This window comes from Gopherus evgoodei, chromosome 1 (genome assembly GCF_007399415.2).
Source record: "Gopherus evgoodei ecotype Sinaloan lineage chromosome 1, rGopEvg1_v1.p, whole genome shotgun sequence".
NCBI lineage: Eukaryota > Metazoa > Chordata > Testudines > Testudinidae > Gopherus > Gopherus evgoodei.
In genome coordinates this window covers 98,735,768-98,746,050 of record NC_044322.1, presented here as the reverse complement: position 1 = coordinate 98,746,050, position 10,283 = coordinate 98,735,768, and the positions used below count along the sequence as shown (strand labels likewise).

The window sequence follows — 10,283 nt, the reverse complement described above, 5'->3', positions numbered from 1 at the left end:
AGGGAGCCAATCGCGCTGCCCTGGCCTCTGCCAATCACTCGGCTCCCTCCAATCCCACCAGTGCCATTTCCAAACTCTAGTTCCCACTGTGCCGCTCAAATGTGGTGAGCGCTCTGCCAATCGCTGGAGGACAGAGTGGGGAACGGAATAAGCGGAGTTCGGAGCGGAGACAAAAGAAGTTAAAGAGCCGCTTAATATATACATGTTTTTGAAGGCGGGCAGAGGGAAAAACATAACACCAGTGAGTGTAGATGGGCTGGACTGTGTAGTTATGGAGCCCCCTTTGAGCAAGAGGAACCCGACACTGAGATTAGCGGATTTGGCAGCGGCTCAACCCCATCCTCATCAGAATATGACAGGCTTCCCGGGGCTGGGGAGCCACCACCTCCACTCCCACCCCGCCGCTCACCTCCACCCTGGGGAGATGGGGAGTGACCCCGGCGTGGCCCTCACGCCATTCGGACCCGAGCACATGGCCCAAGCGAGCGTCCTCAAACTCAGCCCCTCGCAGCATCCCGAGGCGCAGACAGCGGCCGCCTTTGCCTCGCCGGCCGCCCAGAGCGGCGCAGCCGCCGCGGTCAGCAGCTACCCGGCCGGCGCGGCTCCCCCGGCTCCCCACCCGGGCTACGCCGCCAGCAGCGCCGGCACCAGCAGCGCCAGGGACTTCATCTTGCGGAGGGAGCTGCCCGGCGCGGCCATGCACGGGGCGCTGGGGGAGCCGCACCCCGCGGCCAGCTCCCCGCACCCGCACCCCCACCACGGTGTGTTCATCTCCGCCGCCGGCACCTACGGCCCGTCGGACGGGGCCGCGGCCCACCCGGTCTTCCCGGCGCTGCACGAGCAGCCGGCCCCCGGCGGCCACCACCCGCTGAACGGCCAGATGCGCCTGGGGCTGGCGGCCGCGGAGCTGTACGGCCGGGCCGAGCCCTACGGGGCCGCCTCCTCGCTGCACGGCTACGGCTCCCTGGGCTTGAACGTCAACCTGGCGGCCGCCAGCCACGGGCACCATCCGGCCCCCCACCACCACCCGGGGGCGGCGGCGGCGGCCTTCCTGCGGTACATGCGGCAGCCCATCAAGCAGGAGCTGATCTGCAAGTGGCTGGAGCAGGAGCCGCCACCCAGCGCCGCCGGGCAGCCCTGCTCGAAAACTTTCAGCACCATGCACGAGCTGGTGAACCATGTCACCGTGGAGCACGTCGGCGGGCCTGAGCAGAGCAGCCACGTGTGCTACTGGGAGGAGTGTCCCCGGGAAGGAAAACCTTTCAAGGCCAAGTACAAACTGATCAACCACATCCGCGTGCACACCGGAGAGAAGCCCTTCCCCTGCCCCTTCCCGGGCTGCGGCAAGGTTTTCGCCCGCTCCGAGAACCTCAAGATTCACAAGCGCACTCATACAGGTGGGTATTTCCCCCGCTCCCTCGGCCTCGCTCCCTTGGTGGGGTTGTTTTCTCTTCCTCCTCTCATCACGCGGCCATTCAAACATGTGACTTTTTTCATGAATAAGTAATTCAGGAGCACCCAGGGCGCGTTCACACACACACACACACACACACACACACACACACACACACACACACACACACAGTCTCTCTCTGTCTCTCTCACACACACACAGTGACACACACAGTCTCTCGCGCACACACACAACCGCACAGTCCCTAGACCTGCAGCAAAAAATTCAAGCCGATAAACACCTAGAGTTAGGAATTTAGGCAGGTCCTGGGAAAGAGCACGTCAGGAAGGAGGAGGTGAAGACCAAGGCCAGTCTCTCCAGGCCCCACTTTCCCTCGTGGAAGATGAGGAGTGAGGGTCTCCCACTGCAGACCAAATCCCACCCCACCCGAAAATCCCGGGTGGTGTTTCCTCGTCTGCGCTTCCTGGAGGGAGCTTGTCCCAGCAGGGTTTCAACCGAAGGACGCATGGGAGGGTTGTCCCAGGCAAAGTTTCATTTGAAGTGGGGGGGTGGGGGTTCAGGGGGGCGCAGTTCCCCTTTAAATTAAGCAAACGTGTTTGCTAGGGGCAGTGGAAAGACTTGAGCTATAGGGAGTGTCCCTGGTTAAATGCTTATCCTTTAGAGGTTCCAAGATGAGTAACATTTGGTGTGGGTTTTAGGATGTCTTTGTGTAACGAAGTTTCTTATTGCTGTTTTGAGGAGGAAACTTCAAAGCAGCCTCTTCACAGCGCAAGTTGTGATTTTAAGAAGATGTCTGAGTTAAACGTGGAGAAACGGGCACCCTTCACTTGTAGGGAAATCCCCAATCAGACTGGGTCGCTCACTAGGGTTTTGTTTATGGGACTTGTGTTGGTTTACAAATAGACATTTCGTTTAAGATTAAAAAAAAACATCTGAGAAAAATGAACGAAGTTGGGATTGATAGTTGTAGACAAATATTATTCCTTGGAGGATAGTTAAGGAAATGGAGTTTACATAATTGCTTTCTTGATTTATTGTGTGTTGCTGCAAAGAGAAAAGCGGACAACGTGCAACGTGTTGTTTCAGTGTAAAGCCAAATGGCCCGTGGCTGAAAGGATTATAGATTTTATCTACAGAATATGTCAGACAAGAGCTCAGATGTAGGCGCAGAGAGATGAGGACACCCAGCCCGGGCTGTTCAGTTCCGAGCCAGGAAGGATTGCTCCTGCAGGCAGGCTGACAGCTTTTTGTTAATGGCATTGCGGACAGAGTGAAATGCTGCAGGCATTTCCGAGAATCCTTGTTTCCCTACCATGTTTTTGTAATGTATCTGTATCCATCTGTCGCGATGATTTGGAAAACAAAACGTAGAGCCGGCACTTACAGCACCCCACTAGCTCCTTGTCCCTGTCACAGTGCAAGGCGATGGGGATGGGTCCTGCATATTAAAAGGGAATGGTGCCAAAGCCTAAAAATATGATTTGCAGCTTGGGATCCTTCTCATATTTGCAGTGCAGTGAGCAGAAGGTTGGAGTGCGGCTGGGGAGGCAGGGAGAGAGAGCGGAGCGGCTTATTCATTTATCTTTGTACAAAGAAACCCTGAACAACACAGAACACGTTTCCCTTTTTGCAATTAACAGGGAGCTCAGATTTATGACTCGGGATCCGCATTCCCTTTCCTACCGCTGCTCTCAACTTTTCCCGTGTGGGGGCAGCTGGAGTAACATTCGACAGAGCGCAAAATACAGCGCCGCTAGAAACAGAGTTTGCGGACTTGACCCTTGTCGCTGCCCACTGGACCGGCTCCCCCGGTTAAATGCTGGGTTCCGCTGGGTTTAATTCCCACTCTGGCATCCTGTTTACAAAGCAAGGGGCAATTTTCGGTGTCAGCTCTTCCTGGCAGTTGAGCCCAAGGATGAGGCGCCTTCTCTTTCTGGTCCGACTGTCCGGTGAGGCTGGGGGAGCGGGCCACTGCTGGAGAAAGAGGCGGCTGGGCCTTGGCTCTTGCAGCTTCTCTGGATAGTGGCCTCCAATGCAGAGCAGCGAAACATCCGAATGCAGCTGTAGAAACTTACGGAGACACACGCACAGAGTGGGAGACACGCGCGATCACTGATCTCTGTGCACTCCAGTCCACAGAGATGCACACAGTGAGGTACAGCAGCTCGCACACGCGCGTACAGAAAGAAGTAAATACGCACAAAGATACACAAAGAGGCTGATCTCTATAGATACCGAGTGGCACGCAGCTGTAAATAAATATACACAGATACAAAGACACACAGAGATCGATATAAATAAATACACACAAAAACACACTTACACAGGGAGAGAGACACGCGGAGAGATCGATATAAATAAATACACACTAAAAACACACACAGAGATACAAACAGATACCGAGCCCCACACACAGAGATATGGAGACAGAGAGCGCGAGCGAGAAGCTCAGATACTGGCACACACCGAACAGTGGCACACACACACACAGACTGACACACATACTGATATCAGAGACACACTGACACACATACACAGCAGCCACCGGGCAGGCCATTGCAAACCAGCAGCCTTCGAGAAAGGAAGAAGGAGGATGCAACAGACAAACTGCCCCTTCTGGGCTGCAGCAGAGAAATAAAATCTTCCCTCTAGCCTGCTGACACCCCGGCCCAGGGAAGGAGAAAGGGGCTAATTTTAGGCCACTCGGGCCAGGCTGCTTTTTGCCAGGACCATCTCATAACGTGCAAACACATGTCTGCGCAGAAGATTTACTTGTTTTAAAGACCTAAATCTGAAAGTCAAATGAAAAGATCAGATCATTACGGTAGCCTTGTGTTTACCACTTAGATCTAATTCAACAATGTAGTCGAAGTGCCCTAAGGATTTACTAATTATTCATTCTTAGTCTCATTGTTTAAAATAACCACAGTAATTTTGTGTTTCATCATTAGTGGATTTTGTGCGTTTCTTATAGGCCCCCAGACAGGAGAAATATGTCTATAATTTAGATTGTTCCCTCCCCACTCCCCTTCTTAAGCTGCACTGGACAATATGATCCCAAACTATTTCGGTCTAATAGGTTAAGACTGTAAAGCGTAACTAATCCATTATCTCAAACAAAATATTGTATTGATCCCCGAAGATGTTTGCTTCATAATGTTAATGAAACATATGGCTTAAAACTGTGGCCCCTCAATAGGAAAGTGTTTAGCATGATCACTCTTTGGCAATAAATAAACACGTTTTCACAACTGTGTTTTTATGCACGGGAAGAACTTTGCAAAGATGCACTTGTGTATCTTTAAATCCTTGTCAGCTAGCAATGTTAAACGGGAACAATCTGCAAATGGTTAAACTCTGACGTAAAGTCTCCGTCAGAGTACCAAATATATTTGATCACTGCAATCTAGGTATGCTTGAAAGAAGCATTTTCTTTTTTTGAAACACTGAGGGAACCAATTTTTAATAACTATTCCTGTGTCTGATACAAATAGTACAAATCAGTTTATCTGTCGAATAGCTTTTCTTAAGAATATCCGGAGTGCACATTACAATCGGCTATGTAAACCTAATATTTTTGTAAAACAATACAGATGTAGCGAAATTTTCCAATGGATTTGCTATTTTTCAGATAAAATGAACAGATAAAGTGAGTTTATCTATATTGTGAAATCCTTTTCAGTGGGAAGTGTGAGTGCGCGAGCGCTTATGTGTATACGAAAACTGCATTTAAAAAGTACCAGATTGGTTTTCTTAATCAGCATAATTTCTGGGGTAGGAGAGAGATAATAGTGTTTGTTTTGTGTGGAGCTAGATATTTGCTGATAGTTGTGACTAAGGGCAAATGTATCTGAACAATTTCAAACTGAATAACTTGATTAAAAAAAGACGATAGTTATCAAAAGTGTGCTTGTTTTCAATTAATATTTTATTGTAAGATTATATAATTATACAAAAATAGTGAGTAACAAGGTTTTCTTCAATAAAAATCGAAGTGCTTCCATTGTGGGGGCTAGAGTACATTGTTATTTTTGAAAATGTAGAACAAAATATATATGAAAGTATGCATCAGACATAATATGGCATAAAACTTCAGCATTTTAAACAAATGTTTGCAGTAATGATGTTATGCATTTTAGATATATCAGATTCACGTGTAATATGAGAGAGAGAAAAAGTTACTCTTCTAAATTATATTACATTTATAATAAAATGATATGGCACATTTTTCCCTGTTATCTCAATAATAGGCATTTACACATCCCTGATTCAAGAACTATGGGAAAGAGTTTATCTGGAGCACAGCTATATGTAACAAAATACACATGAACCAAAGTATTGTATTACAGGACCCGGTGGAACTTAAAGGTATGCCAGACAAAAAGGCCTGAGGCTGATTTTCACAACCACTTTAACTGTTAAGCAATGCGTAAAGCTATTAAAATAGATTTGCTATAGATTTTTAGACACAAATTAGCCTCAGGTAAATAGATACCGTAATAGCAGTCTACTGTTGTCATTATTACTGTCTATTGCTATTACAGTATATTATTCTCACTAACATGCAGATTGTGAATAAAGGTTGATAGATATTGGTCTACATTTAAAGTATGGCCTGCAAAAATCCGATGTTATGGTTATGCGCTTAAACAGGTGTTATTTGTATTTCCTAAAAGGAAAGATTCTCCATATACTATAAACCATTGTGAAAGGATTAGGACAAGATGTGCCAGTCTATAGACAAAGCCAGTCTAGATGACAAATGTATTGATGGGGGTAGTTTTGTTTGTTAATGCATTATTTAAATTTTTCATTTGCAAGAGAATTTGTGCATGGAAAAAGTAGACATTTCATGGTTCTGTCTGAGTCTTTTTGAAAATCATAGTTAACATTTCACAGTTTACCAAATATTATACATTTGACACCAGTGCAGTTTGATTTCTCTGGCAGGTATAACCTTATTTCCCAGCCATATCAGGAGTCTCCTCATGACAAGCACAGAAATGATTTGCAGTGAATTTTTCCATGGGGACCATGTTTTATAAGAGCTGTGAAATGTTCCACTTAGTGCTGTTGTTGTTTGTTATTAAACTAACCATAGCTCGGACCTGAAAATTAAGTGACCAAGATTTAGGATTTCTCCCCCAGAAGATAATTATTAATGTTTTCAATTGTAGGAGAGAAGCCTTTTAAATGTGAATTTGATGGCTGCGACAGGAAGTTTGCCAATAGCAGTGACAGAAAGAAACACTCCCATGTCCACACGAGTGATAAGCCATATTACTGCAAAGTCAGAGGCTGTGATAAATCTTACACGCATCCCAGCTCTTTAAGAAAACACATGAAGATACACTGCAAGTCTCCACCACTTTCTCCTACACCTGGATCTCACGGTTATCAGTCTGCAGGAACCCCCCTAGGTGCTCCCCTGTCCCCTGCCCAGGACTCAGCCAGGGGCTGCTCTGCCAATCTTTCCCCTCAGGTCACTAACCTCAATGAGTGGTATGTCTGTCAGGCCAGTGGGGCTTCTAATAACCTTCATACACCTTCCAGCAATGTAACATCCTCTGAATCTGAAGATGAAGAGGCTTATAGAAACTCTGATACCAGAACTATCCATTAGAAGAAAAACAACAAGAAGAAGTTTCTGACTTGGGACTACTTGGATCATTCTCCTGAACTGTACGGACACAAAACTTGAAAGAAAAGGATGGCATAGAATTGCCATCATGTTGAATGGCCGCTATTTATTCAGTATATAAAACCCTATGGTGTTTGTACACTTAACTAATTTAATTGAGACACTTGGACCCTTTTATAAAAAATAATAAATGAAAATACCAAACTGGACTATCTCAGTGAACCAAGTGGCATGTTTGCAGGTATGGGGAAGATGCCAAGGGAGCTCAATGGACAGATCAGTTCATCAAGATTATACACTGCCAATGCAATAGTTCTAAAAGAGAGAGAGAGGAAGAGTGTTCATTATGTAGCCTGCAAGCTGACAGGGCCTCTCTATTTCCTGGAGTGGCTCTTAAATACTTCAGATGTCATTCTGGGGGCTTCTTAACAGCTTGAGTAGGCCCCAATTCCGCAATGGCCTCTTAATTGTAAACCACCACCACCTGCTGAATTTCCAACAAATCTGGGGCTGGTTACATATTAAAAAAAATGTTTTTTCCTCTCTTTCAGTTGGGATCTTTTGTAATTTTTGCTTTTTATTCTGAGTCCTTAAGTTTCACCCAAATCTTATATTTTATACCTATGCTTGTTTCCTTATCCCTTAGCTGTATACAATGTGAAAATGGATTTTTAAAAAGAAAAAAAAAAGATGCAGCATTTCTCTTAACATTTCTCCACAATTTTGTATCATTATGAGTCCTGAGACTAAAATGGAGAATAAAAGAAAACCGCTGCTATCTGACAACTGTGATACTGTGATTTTTTTTTAAATATAGCACACAAAATTCAAAAGTGAATTCTATTCCCTTTAGCAAAGTTTGTTTAAAAGAGACGATCCTGCATCTTGCTATGTCAGACCATGTGTGTAGTGGAGTTTGTTGTTAGGTCAAAAGTGTGTTGGACATCAGAGTCATTATTACTTCAAAATCTTCAAGTATGAGAAGCTGTGATACTGTTGTGAAAGCTGATATTTTAGACCGATCAATCTCCTTTTATACCATTGTGGACACCCATTTGAAAATGCTTTATTGTTTTCAACATCTAAAACCATGATTGTATTCATCCTCCACCCCCATCCCATGCAATCCTCAAATGATCATGTATAGTGGTGAGTTACATTAAAACAGGAAAACAATTGTCACAAATATTAACATTTAAAAGAGTTGTAGTTAGAGCAAAAAAATGATGAGGGCATGACCTTTGGCATCGCTGTCAAGCTATTAGAGAAAAAGGTCAGGGAACTATGACGATAACTCTTAGTCAATTTATTTGCGGTTGCTATGACACATTTCCCATGCAAAATGTTAGTCCATCATAAACATCATACAAATAAACTAAAGAGCACTAATTTATCCTCAGAGACCGTGAATACATAAACAGGTAGCCTCCCCTCCCACAGGGTTTGTAGAAATTTGTTTTGTGTGCTGTGACTGGTTAGTGTAGTCTTGTCATTGTTAATAACTTGTATGTGACTGCTATTATTTTGTACAGTTGAATTAATTTATTTTCGGACATCATCCTTTTCTGGAAGAGTACAGAACACACCAAAGAATTATATTATTAATTTTGGTGATAGATTGTTGTTTATGATTCCGTGGTTTGTTTAAAAAAATCATCATATTTTTCAGCTTACTTGAATGAACAATGTAATGTGAAAACAAGCTCTTCCTGCATGTCTTCTGTGCAGTGTGTTGGTGATGATACCTATATAGTTTATAGAGATATTATGTTATTAGTACAGTGCATGGTGCTGTCAATCTGGAAGCCTTTAAACGTTGTCTTCATATTGTTATGGTGAATTTAAAGATACAGACATTCCTTAAAAAACAAGAAGAAAACTTGAATAGAAAATAATTTTTAAAGTCTATTTTATTTGCTTTTTTTTTCACGTTCAAAGCCCATTCAAATAAATAGAAATTGATAATGTAAGGTATGGACTTTTAAGGGTAATTTTTGTAATATAATCTTGTTAGAAATGATTTTCTTACTGATTTATAAGGAATTGTTTAATTTATACAAATTTTCAATAATAGATTGCACTATACATTACTACATTACAGGGGTTTTAAAATATGAAACTGAGGGATATACTGATATTTCTATGTACTGTGCCACACATAAGGTCACACACTTGCCCATAAATCTTATGACACATGATGCCTCCTAAATAAAAACTCCCTTCATCTCTGTAAACCCGACCATAAGAAAGCAAGAATGATCATCAAGCAAATAAATAAAAATATTCTTTCTATGGATTGCATGTGCTTTACTGATAGATGAGAGAGAGCTAGAGACCAAACACTGGACAGATAGATAGACAGATAGATAGATAGATACTTTTGTACCTCAGGTCATAGCATACCAGTGAAGAACAATAATATAAATCGTTAGCATATTTTTCTTGGTCATGTGAGATACTGTGATTATTTCCAACAGAAATATAAGTAAAGAATGTTTCTTTTTGTTATTTAGAGTTGATTTTCAGTCAACAAATATGTGTATGTACTGGGAAGTTCTAACTATATATCCCCATTATTCATCATCAATTTCTGCTATATTTACTCTCCTGAGTAGTTTCCCACCTAAGCCAACCGGGCTAATCGCGGGAAAGAATGGCAGGATTTGGCTCCTAATAATGAAACAATGAGACATTCTACGAATATCTTTACGTCCAGAGACACAATGTATAGATAGATAGGTAGATAGATTATATGCTATGTTACATCTCACTTCTGCAATGACAGCTAACCAAAGTTCTAATGACAGCTAGTCAAAATTGACAATTCTAGCAGTTAAAATACTAGTATTTATTTTGTTATAGCTTGCTGGACCTTTCCGACACTCATGACAAATAAAGCATGCAAGAATATCGAATGGTTTAATTATTAGCTATCCTGGGATAAAAATTGTGCTACAGTAAATTATGCTGGACTATATAAATATTCTCATAACATTATATATAACATTGTATTTAATATATTTATATATTATACATATTATATCATGTTATGGGATTACATCAAAAAAACTTCTGGCAAGCTGCATAAAATATATCACTATATAGCAATGAGTTTCTGTGCAGAAAATGAAAACTGAGTGAAAGCTACTATAGAAAAAACCTAGATAAAACTATTATATCTGTACATAAGTATTATTGAAGATTTTTTTCTCTGTTTTTATTTATTTT

The 10,283-nt window shown here is 42.8% G+C and overlaps 1 protein-coding gene across 1 annotated transcript; it reads left to right on the top strand.

Annotated features, from left to right (window-relative positions):
• The first annotated feature begins 202 nt into the window (after nt 1–202).
• ZIC5 (Zic family member 5) lies at nt 203–9,303 on the top strand. The gene is made up of 2 exons (XM_030568055.1): nt 203–1,397; nt 6,592–9,303. Exons 1-2 carry the CDS (start codon nt 203–205, stop codon nt 7,035–7,037), a joined length of 1,641 nt encoding a protein of 546 aa, XP_030423915.1. The 3' UTR covers nt 7,038–9,303.
• The last annotated feature ends 980 nt before the right edge of the window (nt 9,304–10,283 follow it).

Coding starts and splice junctions, on each gene's coding strand:
- ZIC5 (XM_030568055.1), top strand. CDS start 203: ATGTTTTTGAAGGCGGGCAGAGGGAAAAACATAACACCAGTGAGTGTA. Junction 1,398..6,591: donor TCACAAGCGCACTCATACAG/GTGGGTATTTCC, acceptor TTTCAATTGTAG/GAGAGAAGCCTTTTAAATGT.